Source organism: Dermochelys coriacea, chromosome 20 (genome assembly GCF_009764565.3).
Source record: "Dermochelys coriacea isolate rDerCor1 chromosome 20, rDerCor1.pri.v4, whole genome shotgun sequence".
In the NCBI taxonomy this organism is placed as follows: Eukaryota; Metazoa; Chordata; order Testudines; family Dermochelyidae; genus Dermochelys; species Dermochelys coriacea.
Window position 1 is genome coordinate 3,077,888 of NC_050087.2, and position 12,278 is coordinate 3,090,165.

At 55.4% G+C, this 12,278-nt stretch overlaps 1 protein-coding gene across 1 annotated transcript in view; it reads left to right on the top strand.

Moving 5' to 3' along the window:
- Nucleotides 1-12,278, top strand: part of LRP1 (LDL receptor related protein 1) — a 175,457-nt gene that overhangs the window by 86,516 nt on the left and 76,663 nt on the right. Inside the window, 2 exon segments of the mRNA XM_038378412.2 lie at nt 8,499-8,661; nt 11,669-11,891. Coding sequence (XP_038234340.1) covers nt 8,499-8,661; nt 11,669-11,891 — 386 coding nt within the window.

Here is a 12,278-nt window from a genome sequence, read left to right on the forward strand (position 1 = left end):
CAGCCACTTTGCCACATAATTCTTTGGCTCTTAGACTTGCATGTCGAAATTTGTTGTGTAAAAACTAAAATGTCAGAGGACGGTGGAGAAATTGAGCCCAAATCTTTTTTCCTAGTGACCAAAGTTAGGGGAATTTTCCGGCTGGTAATTATCCTCCACTTTTCGAGCCCAAGAGGAAGGATGGGTTTGGAAAATGGGAGTTCTTACCTCTGCTACATACTCTGTGTGCGACTTTTCCTCTGTCCTTAGTCCCCCCCCTGCAGAAAACAGAGGTAAATGGCAAACTCTTTGCAGCAGGGCCTGCCTGTCACTCTGGGTACCAACAGAGTCTAGCACAGTGGGGAATTGATCTAAGTTGCGGCTTCTAGGTGCTACTGTGACCTTAATAAATTTGGTTAAACCCTCTTCTTGAATCCCAGACCCTTGTCCCCGGGCTTTCAGTTGGGATCCATTTGTACGTTGCCTTAATCCAGGTATTCGACTGTGCCATTTGTGCTTCTCTCATCCATCAAACAAAGGATGACTAAGAAGTACCTGTTCCTCTGAGCGGGGCAGGGGTGTGGCTATCCAGCCTCTTCTTTCTTTGCTTTGCAGATGAAAAGGGAGACTTGCACTCAGGTTTGCAGGGATCAGGAGAAAGTGGATGGTGGTATGCCAGGGTAGATCAGAGATGAATGAGATCCGATACATTCAGGACAACGTCTCAAGATGATTGGCGAGTTCTGTTACATTTCAGCTGAAATACAGTTAACCCAGCCTGAATTTAGAAACACTAGACAGTGGGGTCCTGGTGCCTAATGGAAGAGAAACAATTGGCAGGTTTAAAGGTCCAGGCGGAGGGTCGGTAGACAATATACGACTTTATCTGAAAATGGGTATTGATTTCCCAGGTTGAATTAAAAAAACACAAAAAGAATCTGGACTTTGTCTGCTCAATATATCAAACAAAGATTGTGTTTATTGGTAGGTCCTATGCTTTGATTTCTCTTGTTTACTTAAGGTAGCAAGTTATTAACTAACCCTATTTGTACAGCTTTGAGGACACTGATGCCCTTTCCCCCCCCGCACAAAAGTGGAAATAAATAAGCCTGAGGCCTATTAACAAATGACCCCTAGCTCTGAGATGGTGCTTTTTATCAGTGGATCTCAAAGCGTGGTACAAAGTATCATTATCCCTGTTTACACATGGCAAAACTGAAGCTCAGAAAGGGGAAGTGACTTGCCCTGGGTCACTCATCAGGCCAGCAGCAGAGGTGGAAATAGAATCCAACTCTCCTGACCCCCAGTTAAGTGCTTTATCCTTTAGGCCACACTGTGTCCCCCGCTGGCTCTTGATTGTGCAATTGCATCCCCTGGTGTAGAGGCCCCTGCATCCATGGATAGCCAGAGACATGTTACTCTGGGCTGTCACGGCAGCATCAGGGGGCCTTGAGGTACAGAAAAAAAGAGGGACAGAGGTGAGTGTTTTAAGCTAACTCTGTTGTCCCTGTATTCAGACCCTGCCTGCCCACCTAAGTTAGAGCAGCCCCAGGACTCATGGTGAGCAGAGGATACCCGAGAACGCCCAGCGTGCCCAGGTCACAGCTCTGATCTTCCCCCTGTACGGCTGCGGAGTTCTCATGTCCACTCCACGCAGGGCGGGTCTAGGCCAACTCTACGCTAGACTTTTGCCAACACAACTGTGTTGGCCGGGGGCCCAACGTGCAAAATTGCACCTTTGCCTGTGCAGCGTACTTGGCTTGGGGAGGGCTGGAGTCATATACCTCACCCAGAGCCCAGTTTTGCCTGTATAAGCCCTGTCCACCTCTCGGAGAACTTTGCTGGTTAGTGTGTCAGGATGGCTCGGCCAGCCAAGCTTTCCAGCGGTAGGCTGGGCCTCGAGGCTCTGGCCCGCTGATCGTTTCGAGCAGCGTTTCCGAATTCTCCGTGGAGGGTCGGGGAGAGGGGCTGGGCGAGGGGTTTTTAAAAACAATGTACATGTCCCGTGTTTGTCCCCAAAGCCGTGGGGTGAGTGGGGGCTGCGGGGGAGGAGGGGAAAGCTCTTTCCAAGCTAAGGTTAGAGGTTTAAAATAGACCTGGGTAAATTTAGCTTCCACCAAAAGCCCGAAGGGAAATCTCAGCTTAGCTGAGGCTACACGAGAGCGCGGAATGCAAGAAGAAGAATGGTAAAAAATCCGGAGTCCTGCAAGGGCGGGGGAGGGGAGAAAAGGAGCGGTTTGAAAAACAAAAGCCTTTGAGGAAGCCAGATGCTTTCCAGCTGCAAAAATACAGCCCAGGAGAGGCTGGACAGCCTGCGTCAACGCAGCTTCTCCCAGCCGCTAACGGCAAGAGCGGAGGGGCAACCCCAGCTAGATGGGGATGGGGTCGGCTGCTGCAGCTCGGGGCCCAGGTTGCATTTGAGACCAGACTCACTGCAGTTTGCAGGGCATGAGTCCTCTTTGCTTTTTTATTATTCCCGTAGTAGCTAAAGATGCCCCTGTCTGGCCCCATGGTGCTCGGAGCTGTACGTGCCCAGCGTGAGAGAGAATTCCTGCCCAGAAGAGCTGATAGTTTAACTAGACGAGGGCTGGGAGAGGAACGAAGGGGAAGTGGCAGAGTTGGGAGCAGAATCCAGTTCTCTTCACGTCAAGGCCGGTGCCACCCCAGCTTGGGCCAGGCCCCTGCCACGTGGGAGGTCAGACTAACTGATCAGAGCCGCGTCTCTGATTGTAGACGTAACCTGACTAACGGACGCGTCTCTTTCTGGCAGCCAGCGGGGCGTGGGGGGTTTTATGCCAGGAAGAATCCCTGTTGTCCTTTCCTTCTGATGCCCTCCAGGAGTCGTGGTTGCAGGCAGGTTCCAGAAGACAGGGGCAATAAATCTTCACACTTCGTTCTTTGTAACCTGCATGTGTGATTTTTTCCTTCTTTCTCTTGCTTTCGCTCTTGCGCTCTCTCTCGGTCAGCACCGGTCCTGTGACTCTGACTCAGGGAACAGCGCTGGGGGCCAGAAAGCTCCCATTTCTAAATCCCTGTGGTAGGCCCTTCTCCTCCCCCGCCCCCCCAAGCCGTGTGGGTGGGTCTCTTTCCCCCCCCCTTTGGTCAGATGTTAATGAATCAGGGCTGGTGGGGGGGAGGAAGGAGTATGGACAGCCTGGGTCAGGAAGCTGGACAGATGTTGGAGGAATGCAGCACTCCCCCAAGGGCTGGTGGGGTCACAGCTGACGAGGGAGGGGAGCACGCCAGAATCAAACTGGATGACTCAGCAGAGCAGAGATATTACAGGCATGGTGCAACTCCCCCCACATCCCCTCCCCCCAAAACCCAGGAGCACCAAGCGACACTGACTATTAGCAGAGCAGCTACTATCCCTCCCAGGGCATGCCCCGAAGCAGGCAGAGCGGGGTGGGCCTGTGTCCCGTCCCGGTGTGGCAGTGGGGGCACGTGCTTTGCTTTAGCTGTCCAGCGTTTCATCACATTCAGCTGCAGCATGCAGCTGCGGTGCTGGAAGCCAGGGACTTGAAAGGGCGATGGCGGGTGAGATCAGTCACAGCCGCAGCCTGGCCTGATGCACCTGTCGAGCGTTTCCTGGCAATGTCGCAGCCGTAGAGGAGCTCTTTATTCTGAGGGGCGTCATCTCAGGGCCATGCACTGCAGTGACCGGCATAGGGATGGGATCACAGCTGAGTGCGGGGGGGCCCCGTTGGGCTGGGTGCTGCACAGACACTTCGGGCGAGATAGCCCTCCCCCAGAGACCTTGGAAGAGGGACCAAGCGGTGGGAGGCAAGGAAGGCTTGTTCTCGCTTGCCCAAAGTCACCCATGCTGCGGCAGAGAAATGACACCTCTGGTTTCCAAAACAAACCCGTCTCATTCCCCTTCCGCCCCCGTTTCCCCCTTGTCCACCTGTGTGTGTGAGGGTCCAGCCACCGGAAGGTTAGGGCAGATTGTGTATCTCTCAGGCTCCACCCTTGATGCAGCAGTTGTGCCCAGTGACACATGATGCCGCAGCTGCTTCCCTGGCCCGGCTGCCTACATCCTAATCCCCTGCCCGGCAGTGCGTCGGGGTTCACGGTCAGCAAGGCCGGTATCTATTCAAAGGCCAGGCCCGTCCTAGAGGTCTGCTACAGCCAGAGCCTGCCCTGCCTGCTACGCACCCTGGGTGGGGAGGGGAAGAGGTTTCTTACGTCGTCGAAGCTGGATGGGTGGGCGAGGGAACTTCCAAATGCAGGGTCCCTGGCATCCCGAGTGCTTGCAGGCAGGGGGGCTCTTGAAAAAATGTAGCTAGTTTCTGAGGGTCTGTAAGGGGGAAGGGTAGATCGCTAGCCCAAATGGAGAGAGAAGTATAATCATAGTTGTGCAGGTGGTATTATCATCATGGGCCAGCAGTCCACAGCGCTAGGTGCTGTATAAACTCCAGGGCCCCTGCACCGAAGAGCTCACAATCGAAGGGGAAGACAAGAGACAGCAGGTGGAGACAGGCAGGGGAGCACAAAGGGACCAACCCATGGTGGTAGCGGCCTGTAGATAGATGGGCTGGTACATATGGGGCAGAATGTTAGACACAGATGTGGGGGATGTGGAGGAAGCTAGATGGAGTGGAAGGATGGGGATGGGTAGACAGAGGGATGGATGGACGTTCCTGTCAGATTATAAGTGGTGACCCTCATCAGCAGGATTTACGTTATCTATCCCCACACACCCCCTCTATCTATCTATCTCTATCTCTCTGTGGTGACCGTCCCTGTGGTATCTGAGCAACTCCCCACTTGCCTCCAGCATTTCAGCCAAAGCGGATTCTGTCCCCAGTGTCCTCTTCAGCTCCATGGGCCCCCCCTGCAGCAGTCGCAGTGAAGGTCCGCTCCTGGTTTGGCCCAAGAAGGCTGGGTTAAGATGGACATGCTGGTTGTTCTTTAACCATGTGAATGCTGTGGGATCCGCCCTGGTTGCACGAGACAATAGGTGGATGCTATTTTACTGATGGAGTTTTGTCCTTTGGCCCCCTTCCCCCCCCCCCTTTTTTGCCTTGCTGTCCCCTCTTGTTACCTATGGGTTTCCTGGTCCTTTGCAAGCTGTATTGGCTTTTTCCTCCCTTGGTGCTGGGCACAGTCGGCTTGTTTGGCCTTATCTGAGATTCGCTCAAGAACCAACCGCTCCGCAGCCGAGGCTGGGGCCGGAGAGGAAGCGGTTAGAAGCCGGGAGTCGATGCTTTGCTGTGATTTATGTCAGTTTTGGCACTGTCTTTGTGACTGGAGTAAAAACCTTGCTACCGGCCACCAAAAATATTTCCAGAGCCTTTCCCGCTCCTTCCTAGTGATGCGTTGTGTAAATTGACCCTCACCCCTGGCTGGTTTCTGTTTGGATTGCAGACCTGTGGGTGCTATCCAAGCAGGTGAGGGGCGGGGAAAGGGTGACTGATTAATTTGGCCCGCACTGGACCATCTCTGCTTTTAGTGTCTGTAAATGTAACTTCTGCATCTGTCTGGTTTTTTTGTTTGTTTTTTAATGAGATTTTCAGCCTTCCCTACACACTGTTGGGAGTTGAACAAAGCAGTTACTCACCTTGGAGATGTTTCATGTTAAGAAAGAAAAAAAATTCGGCTACAAAGGGTCTAAGAAACACCGAGCGATCGACAGTCCCTGCCCCGAAGAGCTCATCATCTCAGTAGACGAGACAGAGGAAGGCCAGATGAAGGGGCTGGGATGTAGGACTTCTGGGTTCTTTTCGCTCTCCCCCTCCAGAGATAGGATCAAAACCCAAAAGCTATCACACTCAGCCCCTTCCTCTGACAGCTTTGTCAGGACACCTGGGTTTTCTTTCACGCTCTAAGAAGGGAAGGACATCTAATGGTTGGAGTGTAGGGAAGGGGGGGAGCCTGGACCCTTGGGATCAATTCCCAGCTTTGGGAGGGGAATGGAGTCTAGGGGTTAGATCAGCAAGGGACTGGGAATCAGGCCCAGAGAGCGGGTCTGTTCAGAGCTGGGATAGAACCTAGGCATCCTGACTCCCAGCCCAGTATCCTACATGCTAGATCACAACCGCCCCCTCTCCCCAAAAAAAAGAACTAGGGTTGTCGAACGAAGACATTTCTTTGCACCAGGCGGCCCTGGCCCCCTAAGCCAGCTCCATGGAACACTGACCTGTTTACAGGGGAGGAATGTGGGTGCCATGAGCTTATCCGATTTAAGGGGCTTTTTTTTTTTTAATCAGCTCCTTAAACCCGGCGTGCCAGGTTCCGACTCTCACCTGCATCGGCTGCTCGGGCGGATTAATGCCACACGGTTCCCTGCAGCGCCTGGCCTGTGGGAGCCCGGGCACGCTGCCGGCCGCACAGCGCTTCCCCCCCAGAACCCCGGCTTTGTGCTGCGGCGAATGCGGCCCCTGCTGCAGCTTTTAGAGCCGCTTCTCCCATCTCCCCTCGGCGCGGCACTGTCCTCCTGGCGGCCTGCCTGTGATCTTGAAACCGTTGGAAAGCTCCCCTTTTGCATGGGGCTGGGTCATGGCTGCCCGAGGGCCTTTGAACCATAGAGTCAGAGAAACGCAGGGACCCCGAGAGGTCGTCCCGTCCAGCCCCCTGAGCTGAGGCAGGGCCCAGACAGCCTCAGCCAGTCCAGGCAGGAGTTTGTCCAGCCTGTTACAGTTAATCTCCAGGCCCATTCGAACAGCCCTGAACAGATCCGAAGCCTGTTCTCAGCCGCCGCCCCCCCCCCCCGCTTTCCTTTCTCAAGACAAAACCTGCCCAGGATTTTTAACCTTTCCTCAGAGCTCCAGGGTTCGAACCCTTTGATCATTTTTGTCGCTTTTCTCTGGACTCTCTAATTTATCCACCTCTGTTGTAATGTGTGGGCCCAGAACTGGACCCAGACTCCAGCTGAGGCCTCCCCAGGGCCAAGTCGAGCAGGACAGCATCCCCCCCCCCCCCGGATCTGTCGCATGACGCTTCCGTTTACGCACCCCGGGATGACACGAGCCTTTTTCACAACTGCTTCGCATGGCCGACGCATGTTCGATTTGTGAACCGCTCGCCGCCCAGCTCCTTTGCAGCAGTGCGACCCCCTCGCCACTTCTCTAGTGTGTCGAGGTCATTTTGAATCTAATCCTGTCCTCCAAAGTGCTGGCAACCTCTCCCAGCGAGAATCGCCCACAGGAATGGGCGCCTGTAGCAACGAGGACATGGAACAGTCACCCCTGCAGCAAACTTCCTGGGGAGGGGAGAGATCGGCAAGGGGGATGGTAAACCCCCGCTGGGGGGGAATAAAGGGGGGCATTGCAGTATGTGTCCAAGGAGCTGATTGTATGTGCTATCGGTGCACAGCAGGGGTTGGCCTGGAGGTCCAGGATGGACACGGGGTTTAGGGGCCGACAGCTGTGGCCTGGGAATGAGGAGGCCTAGCTGTGCTGGGTGACCTTGGACAAACTGCTTCCCTTTGTGCCTCAGTTTCCCCTCCCAGCCTTTGTGTATTTCGCATGCAGGCTCTCCAGGGCACGGACCCTTGCTTGCTATGTGTGGTTACAGCGCCTAGCCCAGCTGGGCCTCTGACTGCTACAATAATCACCCTACCCGTGGAAGGGGCAAATCATGCCCTGTCACAGCATCACTCATTTGTGAACCCTGTGGATTTAGAAACACCCTCAAAATGAGCCAGAGTCGGGGAGAGGCGTGGGTTGGCGAGCAGGGGTTCGTACAGGGCCAGATTTTCGAACGCACCCAGCGCCTGACAGCTGCGGGAAGAGGAGTTCTGTTTCCCTCTGCGCTCCCCTCCTCTCTCACTGGCAGGAAGTTCAGCAGCGTGTGCGTGTGTTGGATATCGCCCATCGCTGGGGTGTGCTGCTGCTGGAAACCCCTCTTCCACTAATCCTGGGACGTACCCCAGCCGCAGTCAGACCTGAACCCAGGAGGGGCAGTGTGGAATTGGGAGCTGCTGGGCTCCCACAGATCTGGGGGCTCGGTGGTGTTTCCAAAGGGGCCTAGGGGGATTAGGAGCTGTGGGAGTTGTGGCCTGACTCCCTTAGGTGGCTTAGAAATTCCCAGCTGAAATGTCCAGTGAGGTGTGAGCCGTATGAACGGGGTGACCCTCCTCTCCGGGCTTCTCTGCTGCTGTACCTTCCTTCTCTTTGTTGTTTCTCTTCTCTCCCTGTTCTTTTCTCTGCCCCTTCCCTTTCCTCCATTTCTCCGAGTCTTCCCCAGTCTAGGCTGGGCCCCCTCTGCGGGGTGAAAGCAGGAGGCTGGTCTCCATGCGCCTGTTGGCCTCTGCTGAGCCAGCCAAGGAAGGGGCCAGGCAGTGCCAGCTGGGGGGTTGGTTTTGATGCGGACCCTTGGGGTGTGATTTCCCAGAAAGCCCAGACCCAGATTTCTGAGGGCTCAGTGCCCGCTGCTGGAGCCCGAGCTCCGCTCCCTTGGGGGCTGCAAAATCACAGCCGGCTTCGCAGGATGGCTCAGCTCCCAGCGGTTGTGATTTCCTGGCGTGCCCGGCTCCCTAACGCTCGCCAGCCACCTAACCCGCCTTTGTCCCGCCCTAGACGTGGAGCAGATGGCCATCGACTGGCTCACCGGCAACTTCTACTTTGTGGACGACATCGACGACCGGATCTTTGTCTGCAACAGGAACGGGGACACCTGCGTCACGCTGCTCGACCTGGAGCTGTACAACCCCAAGGGCATCGCGCTGGACCCGGCCATGGGGTAAGAGGGGGGGAGGAGAGGCCAGCTGAGCCAAGGGGCCTGACGTGTGACCGTAACAACAGGAAACCATGGTGCTGCCCCATGGTCAGTCCAGCCAGGGGCATGGCTCACCCAGACGTGTAACCTTCCCCATGTCTGTCTGGTCCTTCCCGGTGTGTTTCCCATCGGCCCCAGCTGAGATCTGGGCCCAGTTGTGCTGGGCATGGCGCAGAGCGAGCGATGGAGTCGCTCAGAGTGTGAGCGCTGAGCACCTGTGGGCTTGGCAGGTAGAGAGCCTGATGGAGGAACAAAGCCAATTGTTGCGAGAAGTTCAGCTCTTCCAGGCTAAGCAGGTGAGGGCTCATTCTTCCCATTTCACAGAGGGAGAGGCAGAGACTGGCCCCAGGTCACCTGGCGAGTCTTTGGCAAAGCTGGGAAGTCAAACCTGATCTCAGTTCAGTGCCGTTACCCCCGAGGCCAGGGAATATCAGCAAAACCCACCTGGTGTTTTTATTGCTGTGTTCTGTACCCAGGGCCTTTTAAACCAGTGGTTCTCAGTCAGAGGCCTGGGGCCCCCTTGGGGGGCCGCGAGCACGTTCCAGGGAGTCCACCAAGCATGGCCGGTGTTAGACTCGCTAGGGCCCCGGACAGAAAGCCAAAGCCCCACTGTGCAGGACTGCAGCCCAGGGCCCCGAGCACGCCACCTGGGGCTGAAGCCAAAGCCTGAGCAACTTAGCTTTGGGGAGCCCCCTGTGGCATGGGGCCCTGGGCAATTGCCCTGCTTGCTACCCCTTAACGCCGGCCCTGGCTTTTATATGTAGAAAACCAGTTGTAGCACAGCTGAGTCATGGAGTCTTTATAGCATGTTGTGGGGGCCTCAGAAAGAGAAAAGTTGAGAACCCCGGCTTTAAACAACCATCAGTGACAAAGACTTGTGACCCCTCCCCATTTTCTCCTGGGACGATCCAGCTTGGGTCTGATCTTGATTTTACCCCTGGCAAACTCAACTCATTTTAACCCCCCAGTAAGGGCTAAAGTTCCTCATCAGTGAGACTGTGTCCCCATCATGTGGGACATTTGCTGTTGGCATCTCAATTCTTACCCCTCTAGTACATGCAAGTCGCTGACTCACGCAGTACAGGGCTGCCACTGTCAGTGAGATTGCACCGTCTCCGAAAGGGTTTTCAGGAACTAAGATGAGTCATATCCCCAGTAGAGGGTGAATGTCTCTCACTCCATGTAGCTGTACATCCTGTGTACAATTCAGGTAATGGCCCTCCGAGCAGCTGCCTTTTGGGAAATCTTGTGCGCCAGGGAGCTGGTCTGGTGATGCTGAGTCATCAGCTGGGCTAGCCGAGTGCTTGATAGCTGCAGAAGAAAATGAGAGCAGGAGTGGAAGGCGTTGTTTTGGGAAGAAATGGAATAGTGTGTGAAATCTGGGCAGGTGGCATGTGGGAGAGTGAGTGAGTGTGTGTGTGGGTGTGTATAATCCCACCATGTACTCTGTGCACATGTGTGTGAACTCCAGCCACATGCATTCCCCTGCGGTCTCATCTCGACCAAATAACATATCGGCTACAAAGGAGGGTTATTTTTCCCAGCACCTTTGAATCTCCAGGCTTTTTGAGTCAGGCCTTGTTTTGAGGAGGAGATGCGGCAGGTGGGCTCAGCTAATGCAGACTAGCGAGGCCTGGCCTACAGCTGGTGACTTGCCCTCCTGCGGCTGCAGAGGGACCCTCCTGAGTGGAATTGCTGTCCTGGTTGGCCAAGGCTGCAGAGACTAACGGTCAGGTCTGCGTGTAAATGCAGACTCTTTCCTGGGAAGGAGTGACTTGTTACCATGTTAGAAAACCATAGAAATATCTGGCTGGCTGGGACCTGGCGAGGTCATCTAGTCCAGCCCCCATGTTGAGGCTGGACCGAATATCCCTCCGTGACGTTTAAAGAAGAGCTGTTCAGTGCAATCTCCTTGCGCCTCAGGAAGAGCAAGGCAACCCAGAGCTGCTAAAATCCCACTACCCTCTGAGTGCGCTCGGGAAAATACTGGGGTTTAGCTAACGCCTGGCCTCAGTGCCCGGTTTTCTCGCTCACGCCAAGAGCTCTGTGAAAGTCATCTTCGTAGGCCTGTGTCTTCCTCCGCCCTGGCGGCCTGTCTGACGCACACGGTGTGTTTGTAAAATGGTTTTAGCTTGACCAAGAGAGGCAAGGTCGGAGATACCTTTGGTTGGACCAGTGTCTGCTGGTGGGAGAGACAAGCTTTCGAGCAGGGCTCCGTGTCGCTCGAAAGCTGGTCTCTCTCAGGAACAGGATTTGGTCCAATAAAAGAGATGACTTCACCCACCGGGTCTCTCCAAAACCCTGGGACCGACACCGCTACCACAACACTGCCGACAGCGTGTTGAAGACCTACAGTGTAGACAGCATGTGGACAGATGGTAGCCGGTCACGGGGCCTGAATGCTGTCCGCTGACTAAAGCGAGCGTTGGATCGAGTCCTTGTTGTGACTCACTCAACCGGGTCAGCTTCTGTGGGGTTGTCGCCGGGATCCTGCTCTGGGTCCACTGCTGCTGGGCCTGGCTTCCCGGTGCTGCAGGGAGAATGGGAAAGCCCAGCCAGGCTCCAGCAGGCGGAGCTACCTCTGACTGAGCAGCTTGGAGCTGCGGTGGCCGGCCTATGGCTGGAAGCTGCGCCATGCGTGTCCTATGAGCCCATCAGCTGCCTGGCTGAGGTCTGGTGACCTCGCAGTCCTGGGACCTCCAGCTAAGTCCTGCAGCCGGCAATGCGGCTGCGTCTCTGGGGACAGTGACCCCAGCTGGTAAGTTCTTTACCTGGGGCTAGGTCCTGGGTTTTCCTTTCTCCTGCAAGCAGGCTAATAAACGCTTTTGTAATCGCAGCAAGTGCACACGTGGGTGTGCGTGCATGAGTGTGTGTGTTTGCGCGTGCATGCTTATGGACCTGAGTGCGTGTGGAGATTGTCCCTCACCCCCATCCTCTGAGCTCTCATGTTCCCCCTTTCCTCCACCCCCAGAAAAGTCTTCTTCACCGACTATGGGCAGATCCCCAAGGTGGAGCGCTGCGACATGGACGGGCAGAACCGCACCAAGCTGGTGGACAGCAAGATCGTCTTCCCCCATGGCATCACCTTGGACCTGGTCAGCCGGCTGGTGTACTGGGCCGACGCCTACCTGGACTACATCGAGGTGGTGGACTACGAGGGCAAGAACCGGCACACCATCATCCAGGGCATCTTGGTGAGCGAGCGCCCGCTGGAAGGGAATCCCGGGTGCAGAGAAGGGTCTCTAGAGATGAGAGCTGTGTATATGATCCCTGTTATTTATTAAGTGCATTACCTTCGAGCCCCAGGCCTGTGCCGGGTGCTGTACAAATGGTTTATCCCGGCTCTTGCTTCCTATTGATCCTCCTGCCGGCCTGGTCTGGGGCCTCATCGAGAGACAGGCATTTCAGCAGCGCAGCCCTCTCCTAAACCGATTGGCAAGCCGCCACCCCGGCAGTGACAAAGCAGGTTTTGAAACCCGTTGGCTTCTGGCCCCGGGGGGGTTGCGTGCCGGCACGGTGGCACCGGATTCATTTAACAAAGCGATTTTTAAACCCCTGGTGCATGCGGCTTTGTGGACTCT